The sequence below is a fragment of the Histomonas meleagridis genome (genome assembly GCF_020186115.1).
Source record: "Histomonas meleagridis strain 2922-C6/04-10x chromosome Unknown contig_1, whole genome shotgun sequence".
In the NCBI taxonomy this organism is placed as follows: domain Eukaryota; phylum Parabasalia; order Tritrichomonadida; family Dientamoebidae; genus Histomonas; species Histomonas meleagridis.
Genome location: NW_027150746.1, coordinates 121,538 through 139,523, shown reverse-complemented (window position 1 = coordinate 139,523; position 17,986 = coordinate 121,538). Strand labels below are relative to the sequence as shown.

Sequence of the window (17,986 nt, the reverse complement as noted above, 5' to 3'; positions counted from 1 at the left end):
TACAATGTATTTGTGTATTGAAAGAATCAGTTTAGTAATGTATTTAGGAAGAAAAGCAGTACTAATGCGGTTTTTCGTTTGGTTATGTGGTATTACTCCATTATATAACTTTGTTATCTGATCCGTAGCATTAATACAATTCTGTATATGTGCACTGAGAACTTTCGTTTAAAACGTGGGAATCCAATTCTTAATATTATAAGGATCTGGACCACGTGGTTCGTTTTCTTGTGTTAAATTCATTTTGGAAGAATAATATTATATCCATTGAATGACCATATTGACGATATCATTTATGGATTTAGGCATAATTGTTTGAGTTAACTAGTTCGTCATTAAATTCGACAATATCCATCACAACAGATTCACCTTAATCATTAATATTATTCCAATATTTATACCTTTTGGATGTATTGTCAATTTTGACCCTTTCAAAAAAACTTAAATTACAAATATTTATCAGACACGTTTTTCTGTATCGAGATGCCTTTTTATATTCCGATTCTAAAAACTAAAATAAAACAATTTTTTACCAAACAATTTGAATCAATTCATCAGGAGCAAAATGCGATTTACAGATTGGACAATTTTCGCCGTTTTCTTTTACATAATTATCGATACAGTTCTTACAAAATGTATGTCCACAATTACATATACATACATCCTTTTGATGATGACAAATGTTACTATTATTTGCCACAATTCCTTTTCTTATGTTTTCGATTTGATTTTTGATATCGTTTAATTCTTTCTTTTTCTTTTCGATTTCTGTTTTCAAATGCAATATTATCGAATCCAACCAATCCATACTTGAACTTGAAGCGAAAAACTCTGTAATCTTCGATGAATTTTCTAATGAATCATACAACAAAAACATCGAATTTGATTCATCAGAAATTTGTGCGCACTTTTCGGTTAGTCGATCAAAACCGTTTTTCAAGTACTCAATTTGATTTTTGTACTTTTTTTCGAGTGCTTTGCAGCGCTCTCTGCTCTTCAGTAGCCTCTGCGGAGGTTCCGAGTTCGTCTTAGGATACTTTTCGGTAAAGGTTTCTTCTGTTCTTGTTTTGACGGCAACTTTTTTGGTAAGTTGATCGTTGTCATAATCAAATTGATTACAAAGTCTTTGAAGTTCTTCTAAATAAGAACTTAATTGCTCAGAAGTAATATCTTGACCCAACGACTCGATAAGTTTTGATTCTGTTTCGTGAAATGAAATAATTTTTTGCGTGAAAGATTCGTAATTAAAGAATTCGTAGTCTTGTTCTGCTTGTTTAATGAGTTTCAGCTTAAGAAATTCAAGTTCGGCAGTACAATTCTCTTTTAGGCATTCTGTTAAAGTCGAATGTGTTTGTTGAAGGTCGGAATATGTTGAAAAATGTAATTTGGAAAGATTTGAGATTTGTAATTGTTGCTCTTTAAGCTTTACAATTTGTGGAGATATTGTCAGAATAGCGTTTTCAAGGGATTTTTGATGCTCTGAATTGGTTTGAAGCTCATTTTTAAAATCGGGATAATCTTTGATAAGTGATGGAGATGGATATTTTGTGTATGTAATGAACTGGGATGCATCCCCTTGAAGAGTGCTTAGCTTGTATGTGAGCTTTGTAAGACTTTGCATAATAATGTTATTAAATTGTTGGAGGGACTCTAACTTATGTTCTGGATTAGATTGGTTGATGCGGACATAAGATGTAACATCGCCGGTCTTTAAAACTTTGTTGATGTTGAATGTTGTTGACTTGAATGGTGAAAGAAAAAAAGGGATCTGAATTGATAAAATTTGTGAAAATTCCGTTTGTGCTGTTTTAAAATTCGAAAAAGTTGTTTCATCAAGAATGGTTTGGGAAACTTTTGTCAAAACGAATGAAGCAATGAAATTGGAAATTTGAGCAAAATCATTCTGATAAATTCCTGATAAATTGGTGTTTTTGCCTCCGTCTATAGATAAAATATTTTCATATATATTTATCAGTTGCGGATAAAAATCATTGAGTATTGATAATAATTTAGAAAATTCGTCATTCCGTAAACAAATCGTTTTGCAATATTTTTCTTTTTCGTCAAAATAAGAAACTAACCTTGAAAGTTTGTCATCATCTTGTTTTGGTTCTTGTTTTTTGCTCATATGAAGAACCAAATAAACGGTTTTGTTTTCTTTCTTGTGATATGTAATTAGGTGGTACTTGTAAATATCAACAAAACCATCCCTTATAGCAATATCTCTCTTGTCAAAACTAAGTTCATTTGAGTTAGAAAATGAATTTGTATTAATTTATTCATTATTCTTTTTTTCTTATCTCTTCTTTTGAACAATTGTAGCAATTCAGCACGAGTCTTTTTCAGTAAATGTTTAATAAAAACTTAGGATATTATTATTTATTCGATTAAAAATGCACAATTTTTTTTGTGCTACTTTTTAGCTTAATATTTCTTCTTTGGCTGCAAATCGTGTTTCACTTGTTATTATGCAGATACATTTGTTCTTCTATTTGTCAAACGCAATCTTTGGTCTTGTCGTTTGTACGTTATTTCGAAGATTTCAAACAAAAAGCGCGGTTAAATATCCTATCGAATAACGTATCTTTTTGAATTTTCACAATTCACCTCACAAACATTTATGGTTCGTGAAATCGTACACATCCAAGCTGGACAGTGCGGTAACCAAATCGGTGCTAAGTTCTGGGAAGTTATCTCAGATGAACATGGTATTGACCCAACAGGTTCTTTCCATGGGGATAGCGATCTTCAATTAGAAAGAATTAACGTTTACTACAACGAAGCCACTGGTGGTAAATACGTCCCACGTGCAGTTCTTGTTGATCTTGAGCCAGGTACTATGGATGCAGTTCGTGCTGGACAATATGGTCAATTGTTCCGTCCAGATAACTTCGTTTTCGGTCAATCAGGCGCTGGTAACAACTGGGCTAAGGGCTATTACACTGAAGGTCAAGAACTTGCAGAATCAATTCTTGATGTCGTTCGTAAAGAAGCTGAATCCTGCGATGCACTTCAAGGATTCCAACTTGTTCACTCACTTGGTGGTGGTACAGGCTCAGGTCTTGGTACACTTCTTCTTAACAAGCTCCGTGAAGAATATCCTGATCGTATTCTTTCCACCTATTCCATTGTTCCATCACCAAAAGTATCTGACACCGTTGTCGAACCATATAACTGCACTCTTTCTGTTCACCAACTTGTTGAATCTGCTGATGAAGTTTTCTGCATTGATAACGAAGCACTTTATGACATTTGTTTCCGTACCTTAAAGCTTACCACACCCACATATGGCGATCTTAACCATCTTGTATCAATGGTTATGTCCGGTACTACATGCTCATTAAGATTCCCAGGTCAACTTAACTCTGATCTTCGTAAGCTCGCAGTTAACCTTGTCCCATTCCCACGTCTTCACTTCTTCATCGTAGGCTTCGCTCCACTCACCTCCCGTGGCTCACAACAATATCGCGCATTAACAGTACCCGAACTTACGTCACAATTATTCGACAACAAGAACATGATGGCCGCCTGCGACCCACGCCGTGGTGTCTACTTAACTGTTTCCGCACATTTCCGTGGAAGAATGTCATCCAAAGAAGTCGATGAGCAAATGCTTAACATCCAAGCACGTAACACGTCGTACTTCGTCGAATGGATACCAAACAATGTGAAGAGCTCCATCTGCGATATCCCACCGCGTGGTCTTAAGATGGCTGCGACATTCATCGGCAACACAACAGCATTCAGAGAATTGTTCACACGCGTCGACTCACAGTTCCAAAAGATGTACGCGCGAAGAGCTTTCATCCATTGGTACGTCAACGAAGGACTCGAAACAGTCGAATTCGATGAGGCGAGATCGAACATGACCGACTTGATACAGGAGTACGAAATGTACGAAACAGTTGGAATTGATGAAGTCGGAGAAGAAGAGGAAGAAGGCGAAGGCGAAGGAGAAGCAATGGAAGACTAAGTCAGTAAATTCCGCCTCAAATCAGTTTTTTGTTTGGATTTGTAATGTGTAAATGGAATCAATTGTTATTATGTTGGCAAAGAGATGAATTGTTTTGATTTGTGGAACATAAGAAGAACAAAGAGTCAACAAGTTATGTTTATGTTTTCGCAACAGTGGAAACAATCAAAAAAATTTTATCAAATGTCAATTGGGAAGCAATGAGCGACTTTGATACATTTAATAGATTTTGTCCATTATATTACTTCACCAAAATTTTAAATATTAAATCATATATATATATTTAAAGACTAGAGCCACTTAATATAGGAAGTTGTACCCAATTGAATACTGGAGATGCTGATTTTTTTCACAAAAATTTTAATAAAAATATAACCAGATAATAAAAGCAAACAAATCCAACATGTTTTTGATTTAGAGAATGTATTTGAAATGTACATTTCCGAGAATGTGTTTGATTCTGTAAATGTAAGAATGCCCAAAGATAAATATCATATTCATTAGCCAGGTTATAGATTATATTAAGTGGTACAAATGTCGTGTTTTGAGATGGTCCACTATTAAATACATTTTCACCAAAAGATGTTGGGGATTTATAATCTGCAAAATAAATCACATCGAATCATTGCAATTGTAGAATGCATTACTTTCAATTGACATTTTAAATCGGAACAATCACTCAATGCAAAAAATTGAAATGTTGTAACTGAATTAGGTATTGCAATATTTTTTAATGAAGAACATATTTGAAATACTATATCCTAATTGTTGTAAAAATATGAAAATATTTTCGCTGATGATAATAACTGTTTTCATAAACGAACAATAACGAAATGCATAAGTTCCAATTGTTGTAACTGAATTACTCATATTAATCGATTTACTCGTTGTCCATCCATTAAATGCATTACTTGGAATATTAATAATTTCATTATCAATAACATATTCTGTAATATTATTATAAAGATTCTAATTTTTTTAAAATTTTCTTGTGATTTTATTCTGATATTGGGAAATAGGTATTTGTTAATTTCAGCAAAATTTTAATATGATTCTAGAGTGTGTGAAATATTTTGATTGAATCCTTTTTCTAATTTATCTAAAAGATTCCGTATTACCATAATTCGAATATATAAATTTATCATAGTTATTGTAAGATGATATATTAAGAATTCTATTTTTTATTTGCTGCTTATCACAACAATGATGATGAAAGAATTTATTTATATGAATGCCATTTTTCATTATTAACAAAATGAATTAATTCCGAAAGCATATGAAATTTATCTAAAGAATATTGCATTTACCTATAAGAAATATAGGATCGCGTCAAAGGAGCTGGCTCAAAAAGTTGTATCGTAAATCTATCGGAAAATTCATGTGGCAGTCAAAATATGAAAAGTAAAACCGTAATAAGTATTAGAATATTTTCTATGAGATATCTCAAAATGTTTAAAATGTTCAAAAAGTTACCCTTCATTTAACCGCACTAAAACCAACGGTTTTGACAATAGACAAAATGTTTGGTGGAAAGAAGCTGACTCCACAAGAACGTGCAAAACAATGGAAAACAACAATTCGTAGTGAACGCCGTGCAATTAATCGACAAATGCTTAAAATCGAAAGAGAAGAAGACAAAATTAAACAAAAGGTAAAACTTTTAATGAAACAAGGACATCAAGACTCTGTCATGCCACTTATTGCAGAAATAGCAAATTCAAAGAAAACCCGTTCTAAGTTGTTAAAGACATGCACACAACTTGATTCAATGGTTCGTCAAATTGATCTACAAATGGCCCAAGTGAAAGTTTGTGGAACATTCCAAAAGTCTGCTGAAGTTACACGTATGATGAATCAAATGGTGAAAGTTCCAGAAATGCAACGTACAATGATGCAACTTCAACAAGAAATGGAGAAATCCGGTCTCACTGAAGAAATGCTTGACGAAACTATGGACGAATTGAACGGAGATACAGAAGCTGAAGATCAAGAACTTGCTGTTCGTCTTGTATATAACGAAATTGCCAAAGATGTTAGCAAGACAACAGGCAAACCAATTGAACAAATCCCAATAGATCAAGAAGAAATTGAAGAAAATCCAGATCTCGTTAAAATGGCTGCATTATAATAAACAAGCAAACTTCTAAAATTTGGAATTTTTCAAGTGCATGCCCAAGCAAATCATCATTTAAATCTAAAAATTGTTTTTAATATGAACAAAAAATTATCTAATAAATTTCAAAGATTCCATAATTTTCTTTGTTTGCTTCTAGCTCAAAATACGTGTTAAGTTAGATGCATGTTTTTTATTATAAATTGAGTTTTGCTTAAGGAATGAAATTTTCGATTCTCTGAAAGTGAGAGCAATTCAAAACTTTATATAAAATTGACTTTTCCACAACCCAAAAAATTGAAAATCCTTGTTCGAAAATATTTTCGACATTTAAAACCTGTTATTTAAACGCGTTTCAGGTACTAATGTTTTATTAGATATTAATTTGACGAAATGAGACACACATTTTTCATTTATGCTGTAATCATATTATATATATATATAAATATTGTATCGAGATTCCTTATGAAACAAAGTTTGCGAAAGAAAGATTTTGTAATGCAACCATCTGATTCGTAATTTTGTTAAATATTCTTATTGCACTATGATATATGCGATTATTCATTCATTTTTGCCTGCGCACAAATTTCTTCCTTATCAAAATAAAAAGCCGACACGCCGTTCGTATCAGTTCACAGAAATGTGTCAATTTACTTGAGATTTCCTCTGAATTCCTTATCGAATTGATTGGTTTATCGTTTTTGTGCACCTTTTGATATTGGTTAAATAACAAATTTTCAGAAGGTGGTTCCATATAACCGTTCTGTTGATAGCACATAAAAAAATGGCTCAAAAGTTTGTTTGCTGTTACAATTGAAATTCTATCAAAAACCTCTCGTCCTCTTAATTCAAACAACACGAATTCTTTCAATTTTCTTTAAGAAACGGCCATATTGACTATTCAATGTAGGCTCACAAAAACAAGCATTTTAATGTTTGTTCTTCTTCTTACCTTAGCAATAACAAAATACGATGAAAGCATCCCAAGGAAAAGGATTGTCATCAAGAGCAATGATGAAAATACCGAGACATCAACGGAATCATCCTCTGAATCATCTTCTGAATCTTCATCTGAATCATCATCAGAAGTAACATCTGAATCTTCATCAGAATCATCTTCTGAATCATCTTCTGAATCATCCTCTGAATCATCTTCTGAATCTTCATCTGAATCATCATCAGAAGCAACATCTGAATCATCTTCTGAATCATCCTCTGAATCATCTTCTGAATCTTCATCTGAATCATCTTCTGAATCTTCATCTGAATCATCATCAGAAGCAACATCTGAATCATCCTCTGAATCATCATCTGAATCATCTTCTGAAGCATCTTCTGAAGCATCTTCTGAAGCATCTTCTGAAGCATCATCTGAAGCATCTTCTGAAGCATCTTCTGAATCATCTTCTGAGGCATCCTCTGAATCTTCATCTGAATCATCATCAGAAGTAACATCTGAATCATCTTCTGAATCATCCTCTGAATCATCATCTGAATCATCTTCTGAAGCATCTTCTGAATCATCTTCTGAATCATCTTCTGAGGCATCCTCTGAATCTTCATCTGAATCATCATCAGAAGTAACATCTGAATCATCTTCTGAATCATCCTCTGAATCTTCATCTGAATCATCCTCTGAGGCATCCTCTGAATCTTCATCTGAAGCATCCTCTGAGGCATCCTCTGAATCATCCTCTGAAGCATCCTCTGAATCTTCATCTGAATCATCCTCTGAAGCATCCTCTGAATCTTCATCTGAATCATCCTCTGAGGCATCCTCTGAATCTTCATCTGAATCATCCTCTGAAGCATCCTCTGAATCTTCATCTGAATCATCATCAGAAGTAACATCTGAATCATCATCAGAATCAGCATCTGAGGCCTCTGAATCATCATCAGAATCAGCATCTGAATCTTCATCAGAATCATCTTCTGAGGCATCCTCTGAAGTAACATCTGAATCATCATCAGAATCAGCATCTGAATCATCATCAGAAGTAACATCTGAATCAGCATCAGAATCAACATCAGAAGTAACATCTGAATCTTCATCAGAATCATCTTCTGAATCAGCATCTGAATCATCATCAGAAGTAACAACAGAAATTACTACTGAATCATCATCAGAAATTACTACTGAATCATCATCAGAAGTAACAACAGAAATTACTACTGAATCATCATCAGAAATTACTACTGAATCATCATCAGAAATTACTACTGAGTCATCATCAGAAATTACTACTGAATCATCATCAGAAATTACTACTGAGTCATCATCAGAAATTACTACTGAATCATCATCAGAAGTAACATCTGAATCATCATCAGAAATTATCACTGAGTCATCTTCTGAGGTAACATCTGAATCATCATCAGAATTAACAACAGAAATTACTACTGAATATTCTTCAGAAGTAACAACAGAAATTACTACCGAATCATCATCAGAAGTAACAACAGAAATTACTACTGAATATTCTTCAGAAGTAACAACAGAAATTACTACCGAATCATCTTCTGAAGTGACATCAGAAATTACTACTGAATCATCATCAGAAGTAACAACAGAAATTCCTACCGCTTCTTCATCAGAAGCAACTACTGAAGTAACTACACAAGCACCAACAGAGATCACAACAGAAATTACATCTGAAGCACAAACAGAAGATTCATCTTCAGCAGAAATCTCTGAGCCTGCAGATCAACAATCCGGACTTACAACGGCAGAGAAAGCCATTATTAGTGTTGTTGTTATAGTTGTTGTCCTTGCCGTTGTAGCGATTGTTGTTGTTGTTATTTTGAAGAAGCGTAACAAGAAGCCTCTCAATGAAGTACAAGCCAGTGAAGCAGATGGTGTTGATGAGATACTCGTATAAACATAATAATTTAACATGGCAATAAACATACCATATCTGACTTTCATGTTAATGTGAAATGAACACAACCAGAATTGGAAGACGATTGATTCTTATTCAATTCGAATCTTTTTCTGAGTGTAGTGGACTGACTGCACTTGAAATTTGAACTGAAATTTTCTATCGTTTTGTGGGATGTGAAACGTTCGGAGAAGAAAAAGAAAAGTGACAAAAGGTCCTGTGCAAAAAGTAAAATTTGTAATGTGTCATTTTTTGGACTTGAAATAACTGCAAAATAAACACCAAAATGATTCCGCAGGCATCATTAACAAAGGAAGAAGTGATGGAAAAAATTAAAAGGTCCCGTACGATATCTGAAATGCTTTGGAAGTATGAAGGAGATCCAAAAGAAAAAGAAGAAATAATTAAAATCCTAAAAGAATATCATTTTACTGACATTGTCAGTTTCTTATTTTCTTCAATTAGCAGATATCGAGAGAAACATACAGAAGCTATAGTTTATTTGGTGTTTGATCTTTTTGACGAAAATCAACGACATTTGTTCGCATATTATTGTGTACATAATGATCTTTTCTTCTTCTTTTGTTGCTGTGATGCAGGCGTTTTTACAGCTGATGATGTTATTGAATCTTACAATATAATATTACCACCAGACCTTATAAACAGACCACAAAGCAATTTAGTTCCCGAGTTAGAAATAACGTTAGGACCAGAAGAGCTTATGGAAACATTTAAATATAAGCCTGATCATTACCAAGATATTCGAAAAGATTGTTGGGCTCAATTTCGTAGATGTCGACGTTATCCAAATTCCAAAGCCTTTGACTTTGCCATTATGGATGATGATGTTGAAACCATTAAATCACTATATCCACGTGGTGATTATCCCGAAGTCACCAACTATAAAATTGCCTTAGCCACACTTATTTCACACCAACATCCTATATTATCTGCAGCTGTTCTTTTTAACTCTCGTAAAGTAATTGATTTTTTCATTGAACAAAAAGTTCCAATTAATGCAACTAACCCGCATGGATGGCGTGCCATACATTCTGCAGCATTTATAGGTGACATTGAACTCTTTGAGCGCTTTTATAATATGGGAGAACATGATATCCAAGGATGTTTGTGTGCTGCCATTTGTGGACGATCAAATTCAATGGTTGATCACTTAATAACAAATCATGACATGTCACTTGAAACCGATCATTATTTCAATTTATCGGCGCTATGGTTCGCATTTGAATTTCGCAACTATTACATAATTGAGAAGTTTATCGAAAAGGGCTTCGACACAAACACCAAAAACTCAGAATATTTCGAATTAGTCTTTTTACCAAAATCAAATGACATTCGTCCAGGAATATTACCACAGGATTCCCAGCAGAAAAAATCCCTGTAGACTCTAATGGACAAAAAATGATATTTGTTGGATACAAAGGAAAAGACCAAAGAATATATCCCAAATTCCCGTTTAATGTCTTTTAACTGAAATAGCAATGAATGGTTATCAGGATTTATTTTTATTATTTAAGGTTTTGGGTGCAGATCTCAAAGTAGAAGATGGTAACTGGCAAAACGCATTATCACATGCGTGTGAAAATGGGTGGGAGTTAATATATTCATTATGTATAGAATTAAATTTTTCTTCAAAATTGCCTCATTTTCATATGTGGTACGAAATAATTTTATTAACATCATTGAAAATTATCAAGATAGGAAAGATATTGTATCATACGTCGAATTATATAGTGAACATGCCGCGTATGTCTATGCCCCAGATGTCCTTAAGTACATATTATCGAAGCATACGTCAGATCCAATATATTTTGTGGAAATGTTAAATGAGGCCATCAACATGCTCAATCTGAACTCAATTAAAATGATTTTGAACTTTGGAGTCGACATTTGTAAATACGAATGTACTCAAGAAAAAGAAATTCATCCGTTATGTTTCGCATGTAAGAAAGGTTTCTTCCGTGTGGTGAAAACGATGCTGGAAAATGGCGTCAATCCCGACTCGTTCTATTACGAGAAGAAGCATTTGAAGTATTCCGCAATTGAAGTTGCTGCGATCTGTGATAAGCCGAACATTGTAAATCTGCTGTTAAAATATAATCCATCGAAGAAAAATATTGCATATGCATACCAGGAGGCTAAGCAAATGCGCCACAAAGAAGTGGTCGAAATTATTAAGGCATAAGAAAAAGAAATAATTAAAAAATTATTGTGAAAGGCAAATTGTTTGCAAACGTTTTTCATCTTATCGTAAATAAATTCAAAAACTCAAGTAAACTTCTGATTTTATACTTTTTCAGTTGGAATTTGCCTTTTTGTGCATATCCCATAAAAACAAATCTTTAGCAAAACATCATTTTTTTGAATTTATATGAAATATGGAGATATTAATAATGAAATTGGAAACATGGCGTTGCTATTATAATGCCACATACAATTTTAACGAAAAACAAATCGTGGGGTCGACACCATTCACCATATTAAAATCCAATTTAATTTACAAATGTATAATACAAAAGGACAGAATATGTTGTAATTTAAAATGGGGTTAGTCCTCCTAGGAAAAAACGGTTTTTTTGGAAAAAATGTTCTTTTTCTTACTGGAAATTAATCTATTACTATAGCTAACTCAGTCGTTTCAATTTGTAAATTACCTTTTATTCCTGTTCTCAATTAGAAAAATGTTCTTTTTCTTACTGGAAATTAATCTATTACTATAGCTAACTCAGTCGTTTCAATTTGTAAATTACCTTTTATTCCTGTTCTCAATTAGAAAAAGTTTCTCTTTCAGAAAACATAGCAGAAATCGAATCATACTTATTTGGATTAAAAAATATAATATTTCACACTCTTCTTTCAGTAATTCATATTTAACTTTATTTAATGCCACAATTATGAATTCATGTTTTACACATATCCCGATATTTCTTAAACTTTCTGATTATATTGTTATTATTTATTCATAAATATTTCGTGTGTTGTTCTGTTTTTTATATGATTTTTGAAAATAATGAATCAAGAGCTGAATATAAAACATATATTTATATTTTTATTTGCGTTTTGATTGTATTAATTATTATTTCATTAATCATTATATAATTGATACGTATACGAAATAAAAAACACCAAGGAAGAAGAATCAAATTCAACTCCAATTAAAACCAACAAATTCACCACACACTTCGAGCATAGATAATCAAAATTGAATTCATTCAATCACCAAAATTTTCTACTTCATAAACAAAACATTCCAAACAATTCGTGCACAGACATCCAAAACATTTTCCAAGCCAAAACGAATCAATAAAATGCATTTAATGCGTATCACTAATTCAGAACTTGAACGCCTCTGCGCCCTGTCCCGGCTTTGTTGCGAACACAATCGGGTTCTCGATCTTCCTTCTCTCGTAGTATCCCTTCTTCAGCTTCTCTATGAACAGCTGCGGGTCGTTCTCCTTCCTCAGCAGAAAGATTGCGCATCCGCCCCATCCCGCGCCGGTGAGCCTTCCTCCGATTGCGCCATCTTTCAGCCCCTCTTCGACTAACTCGTCCAACTCTTCGCACGAGCAGTGGTACAAATCTCTGCAGCTTCGATGCGATTCGCACATCAGCGTTCCCCACTCGTCGAGTGTCGCGTTCTCCATCTTCAGCACGCGCTGCGCTTCGGTTAGAACGTGGAGAGCGCGGTCGCGGAGAACAAGATTTCCCTCTTTCTGCGGAAGCTTCTCTGCAAGTTCAATGGCTTTGTCGAAGCCGCCGACTGATTTAACAACGTCGCCAATCGTTTTACAGTTCGCGGCCATGAGTTCGGCTGCACGACGAACTTCTAATACTCGATGATTGTAACAGTTCTCGTCATAGCCTTCGACTTTCGCGGACTTCTTCATGCAGTGGGCAACAATGAAATGGGCGTCGGGCAATTTGACGAGTTTTGTGGACGGTGGAGAAAATCCAATGATTAACGCATAACCTTCTTGGCCTAAAATGGATATGGATTGATCCATACCACCACAGTTCATGCCAACACGATGTTCGGCTTCAATGGAACAGTTGATCAGTGCTTGTTTATCATGATCCACATTTTGTAAGGCGTTAAGTGCAATGACTATGGAACAAAGAAGAGCTGCAGAAGAGGAAAGACCTGAGGCAATAGGAACCGTTCCATGAACTAATATGTTGATGCCATGGATTGTATAATTGAAGGTTTTGCAATACTCTTTAATGGCACTTTCAACATACTTACTCCATCCTGTGGAAACGAGTTCTGATTCAGGCGCAATGGAATTGACTTCAGCATCAGGATAATTTGCTGGATCAGTATTCTTGCAATTTATCTTTCCAGAATCATTGAGGCTAATAAGGACAGTTGTATGTTTGTCTTTAAGGGCCATTGGAAAGACTGGAAATCCGCAGTAATCAATGTGTTCACCAATAAGATTGACTCTTCCAGGTGCGCGACCAGCAACTTCAGGATTACAACCAAATTTGGAAATAAACTCAGGGACCATCATTTGGATAATTGGATCTTCCTTGTTGAAACTCATTTTCTAAAAAAATGAAATCCACACGCCAAACCATCTTTTTGTGAGAAATATAATCGTTTATATCAAATTTTCTAAAGGGCTGGGTTTGTGAGTTCATTGTCTGTAACCATTCTCCTCATTAAATTTAAGCATTACCAAAGAGCTACAAACAGTATTTAATACCTAGTGTAACAGTGTCATGTTAATCTTATTCTAATATCAATTTATAATTATTTCAATTAGAACTATTTTAAATTTTTTGACTCAAAGCTAAAAGTTTTGTCCATCAAAAGAAAGAGATTAAAGCATTAGTTTTAAAGCTTGGCTGTATATCAATGAAATGCACCAAGAGGAAAAACAAAGAAAAAAATGAGAAATGTTATGTGAAATTATATATGTCGAGTTTTTCTCCGCAAAAATCTCCTACAAGAAAACATTTATCACCCAGCCCTAAGAACACTAAATCACCCAGTGCCACATTATATATTGAAAAAATTCGTAAAGAAAATCAATTACTTACAAAACAATATCAAGAATTAGAAAATGAGTTAACCAAACTTAAAATTCAAAACAAGGAACTTTCTGAAAAGTCAAACCAACAAAAAATAGATTTATCAGATCCTGATTTATATAAGCTTGATCAACAAATTCAATCTCTCAAAAAAGATTTCCATTATATTCAAACTGAATTTGAATATGCTGAATACAGCCTACAGGAACGTGAAGCTGATTATGTTTTTTTACAAGATGAAATTAATGAACTTCAACATAACCAAACTACAGATAAAGATGAGCAAGTTTTAATAGAACTTATCAATTCCAAACTTGAAGAACAACAACAAAATGAACAACAACTCAATGTTCTTCAAGTAGAAGAGCGAGAAGCTCTTGAAAACCTTCGAAAAAGGGAAGAATCCCTTAAAATCAAAGATAATAATCTTCCAAATCCTTCTCAAGAATATGTAAATGAACGAAACAAAATGATTGAAATGCACACCAGCCTTACAAATCGAATAAATCAGCAAACACAAGCAAACAACAGTCTTGAGCAACAACTCAAAGATTTAAAAGCAAACTTTTTTAATGGTTTACACACGAGTGAAAGTGAAGTGAAAAAGTCACTTTTTGCTGAAATAGAACTTCGGAAACAACAATACATAACAAACTTAATAAATGCAATACAAACAGAAGAAGAATACAAGCAAATGCTAGATGAAGAATTGAAAGAACTTCAAAAGACAACAGAAGTGATTGAGAAATTCCAAGAAAGATGTTATAATCATGGAAAGACTTCTTATCAAGTGGTAACTAATCAGACAAGAATCCAAATGCTACAAAAGCAATTGGAAAAACTATCTATTTCATGATTACGAATTCAAAATATATAAATATGTTTGTAACTTTTTATTGTTTTATGCTATTTTTACTTTTTTCTATACATCCTAAAGAATTTGGCTTGTGAATAGATAAAGAAAAAATAGAACTTACTTCAGTACTGTATATACAGCACTTACAATGTAAGGTTCGAGTCTGGTTGTAAAATTTATGCACGTTAAGTGGTTCTCAATTTTCTAAAGTTTATTGCGCAGGAATTTTTTTTTGAGTCTCATTATACATAGTGCTTTAAAAAATTTGTTAAAATTTCCCCATATCCTTTGAGTTTTTTCGAAGTAAATTTTGGAAGAAATTACATTGTTTTACACAAGACATTAAAATCTCAATAAAACATATTCACACATATTAAAGGGCATTTTGATATCTGTTTAAAAAACCTGCAATAACTTATGTACATAATCATTAGCGAATTTTTATGATCCACAAACACATAAAATGAATATTAAAGATTTTATAACTCTTTACCAACTATAGATCATTTCTCTCTATAATCTATTTCTTTCCAATTATTTCTTCCACTGTTTGCCACGTCGATGCCACTGCCGCGATAATTGTGAACGCGATTGTGTATCCCGCCTGAACAGTTCGGTACCACTTTCTGCCTGGCGTTGCCTTTAAGAAGTACAACGAAGGCATCAGGAGCGTCACTACAGGGATCAACAAACCTCCGACAATGTTGAAGAAGATTAAAATGTTATCCGAAGTAGATGCCAATCCGGCAGAAATAGCAATCAGAATTAACCCGGTCAAAATCCATCTTAACCTTGTCATCTCCTTGTCCTTAAACAAAGTAGCATCAACAGAAGTTCGGGCAGCCCAAATTACTAATGGTTCAGATAACAATAATATATAGCATACACAAATTGTTGCAATAATAGTGAATGGATTACTGGGTGGATATAACTCTAAGGCAGATGAGGCCTTTAGTTCATTAAATTTGTCTAAATATGTAAATATACCAAACATGGCATATGCGACAAAACATGCGCAAACATTTATAATAGCTAAGTAGCGGCCACGGCGAACTGTTGGATTGCGTAAATGTTCAAGTGTTGGGAATAAATTTAATATGCAATTGTATGACATGGAATTGACACCTAAGGCTGGTATAAAGACGGACAAATCCCAATGGAACCATCGAATTTCATGGTTTGGATCAAAGCCTTTAGCCTTAACATCTTTGATAAGCCAATACAAAGCATGTGAAATTAACACAATAATTAGCACTGTGCCAAAGGATGCAAAAGTTTCTAATTTAGCGATTGATCGTGGGATTGTCATTGGAAATGCTAATAATAATGTTGTTGCCCAATTCCAAAAGATGTCAGTATTAAGAACTTTAACTTTGATTCCAAGTGTACGGTTAACTAAAAGGCCAACCCAATGGCAATAAATCATACATGAGCCAATTTGTACTAAAAAGATGATGACATCAAGAATAAAAATTAATTTCTTATTAAATAGTTGATTCCAAAGTCCACGAAAATCATAACGTTTGGTAATATAAGCTGCATCCATCATCATGCAAAAAGAGCCAAGTGAAATTAAGCCGATTATTACTGACATAAGAATTGCAAAAATAATACCCAGTTTGTAGCAAAAAGGAATAAGTAATGTTCCGGATCCAATTGCTGTATTCATTAAGATTTGAAATGCACCAAATAATGAAGAATCTTCTTCTGTTGGCTCTTGAAATATACGATCATCTAAGTCGACCTCATTTTTTTCTTCAACTGTTGATGGAGAAATATCAATGAGGGGTGCCGAATCAATTAATTCGGATGTCTTCATCTATATAAACCGTTTAAGCGTAGTTAAATTGAAAACAATAAAAACAACAACAAACATAAAACCGTAACGTAATGACTAAAAAAAATTATCAGTTGAGACAAACCTTGAACTAGCTTTTATTGTAGTTCCATGTCTGTAAGCCAAAACACATAGACTTTTATCAAAATATATTTTAATCAGCAGATGCACATATCTCATGAAAGTTTAACCAATTCAACATGAAGTTAAAACATTGCTTGTGGCAAAAAAAGCAAAAAGTTTAAATATTTAAACTATAGACATTTTTATTCGCATAGGATAGATACAAAAATTAGTATTAAACTATAATACTAACTTACTACGAGCAAGTATTGTGAATTACAATACCAATAGTTATAATTTCCAAGTGTTATGAAAAGGCGCCACAATTTGTGAGTGTCTTTTTGCCTTCATTATTGTTCCCAATGTGTTTTTCGACCCCGAAGGTTCACGAAAGTTTTTCTTATGTTTGTTAGAGGTTGAAACGTTCTCATTTAATATATCCAAATTAAAATTAATTTGTATATCACCAAGAACCTTCACCAAATTTACAGACTTATCCACCTTAGCCGCGCACCTAGCAATGGTAGCCCAATTTTTATGTTTGATTGTCGAATTTCGAACATCTTGATCAATTGTTTTTGATATTATTGATGACATATTATCATAAACGAATTGATCATTATCGTGCATTTTCTTTAATGTACTATGTGCCACATTTCTAGTTTTTGCGTTCCAATGTTCATTCATTGTTCTTGTATAAGCTGAATAAACTATTGGATATATAGTTGATGAATGATCTATGAGCTTTGGGATAATATACACATTGTTCCATATTTGCATCGATGCATCAGCAGCTTTAGCGTACTTTTCGGTTGCCACTTTTGCAAAAAGTGTAAATAACGGAACGATAATCTCAGAAAAGTCGTTTGATGTGATCCTCTCGAGGATGAAGATGAGAAGGTTAATAAAGAGTACTTGTTTGGAGGGTTGGGACTTGGGCCAATATTTTATGACCTTTCGGAAGATAGGTAAACAAATTGATGGATCTTGACTTGAAAAGATATCAATTATTTCAGTAAGAAGTGGATAAAATGTAACAAATTGATGTGAAGAATGTAAATGGATAATGGTGTCAGTATATATTTGAACATAAAAAGGATCAAGCTTTTCACTTGATTTGATGAATTGAATAAAGACTTTGAGAATTGGTGTAATACAAAATGGATAACATTTACCTTCAAGATATTCGTTAACAAAAAATATCATTTTGGAA

The 17,986-nt window shown here is 33.5% G+C and overlaps 9 protein-coding genes across 9 annotated transcripts; 5 read left to right on the top strand and 4 right to left on the bottom strand.

Moving 5' to 3' along the window:
- Window positions 1-529: 529 nt before the first annotated feature.
- On the bottom strand, window positions 530-1,621 carry GO595_000041 (BRE1-domain-containing protein; the record flags this gene model as incomplete). The annotated part of the gene is made up of 1 exon (XM_067917189.1): window positions 530-1,621. One exon carries the CDS (start codon window positions 1,619-1,621, stop codon window positions 530-532), a length of 1,092 nt encoding a protein of 363 aa, XP_067779496.1.
- Window positions 1,622-2,620: 999 nt separating this feature from the next.
- GO595_000040 (beta-tubulin) lies at window positions 2,621-3,973 on the top strand (the record flags this gene model as incomplete). The annotated part of the gene is made up of 1 exon (XM_067917078.1): window positions 2,621-3,973. One exon carries the CDS (start codon window positions 2,621-2,623, stop codon window positions 3,971-3,973), a length of 1,353 nt encoding a protein of 450 aa, XP_067779495.1.
- Window positions 3,974-5,492: 1,519 nt separating this feature from the next.
- Window positions 5,493-6,101, top strand: GO595_000039 (charged multivesicular body protein 3; the record flags this gene model as incomplete). Its single annotated transcript, XM_067916966.1, has 1 exon — window positions 5,493-6,101. The coding sequence occupies one exon, from the start codon at window positions 5,493-5,495 to the stop codon at window positions 6,099-6,101; it is 609 nt and encodes a 202-aa protein (XP_067779494.1).
- Window positions 6,102-6,987: 886 nt separating this feature from the next.
- Window positions 6,988-9,012, bottom strand: GO595_000038 (uncharacterized protein; the record flags this gene model as incomplete). Its single annotated transcript, XM_067916855.1, has 2 exons — window positions 6,988-8,777; window positions 8,997-9,012. The coding sequence occupies 2 exons, from the start codon at window positions 9,010-9,012 to the stop codon at window positions 6,988-6,990; spliced, it is 1,806 nt and encodes a 601-aa protein (XP_067779493.1).
- A 275-nt stretch (window positions 9,013-9,287) lies between these two features.
- GO595_000037 (uncharacterized protein) lies at window positions 9,288-10,367 on the top strand (the record flags this gene model as incomplete). The annotated part of the gene is made up of 1 exon (XM_067916744.1): window positions 9,288-10,367. The coding sequence occupies one exon, from the start codon at window positions 9,288-9,290 to the stop codon at window positions 10,365-10,367; it is 1,080 nt and encodes a 359-aa protein (XP_067779492.1).
- A 480-nt stretch (window positions 10,368-10,847) lies between these two features.
- GO595_000036 (ankyrin repeat protein) lies at window positions 10,848-11,168 on the top strand (the record flags this gene model as incomplete). Its single annotated transcript, XM_067916633.1, has 1 exon — window positions 10,848-11,168. The coding sequence occupies one exon, from the start codon at window positions 10,848-10,850 to the stop codon at window positions 11,166-11,168; it is 321 nt and encodes a 106-aa protein (XP_067779491.1).
- A 1,147-nt stretch (window positions 11,169-12,315) lies between these two features.
- GO595_000035 (galactokinase family protein) lies at window positions 12,316-13,527 on the bottom strand (the record flags this gene model as incomplete). Its single annotated transcript, XM_067916522.1, has 1 exon — window positions 12,316-13,527. The coding sequence occupies one exon, from the start codon at window positions 13,525-13,527 to the stop codon at window positions 12,316-12,318; it is 1,212 nt and encodes a 403-aa protein (XP_067779490.1).
- Window positions 13,528-13,901: 374 nt separating this feature from the next.
- Window positions 13,902-14,873, top strand: GO595_000034 (uncharacterized protein; the record flags this gene model as incomplete). The annotated part of the gene is made up of 1 exon (XM_067916411.1): window positions 13,902-14,873. The coding sequence occupies one exon, from the start codon at window positions 13,902-13,904 to the stop codon at window positions 14,871-14,873; it is 972 nt and encodes a 323-aa protein (XP_067779489.1).
- Window positions 14,874-15,393: 520 nt separating this feature from the next.
- Window positions 15,394-16,692, bottom strand: GO595_000033 (Transmembrane amino acid transporter protein; the record flags this gene model as incomplete). The annotated part of the gene is made up of 1 exon (XM_067916300.1): window positions 15,394-16,692. One exon carries the CDS (start codon window positions 16,690-16,692, stop codon window positions 15,394-15,396), a length of 1,299 nt encoding a protein of 432 aa, XP_067779488.1.
- Window positions 16,693-17,986: the final 1,294 nt, after the last annotated feature.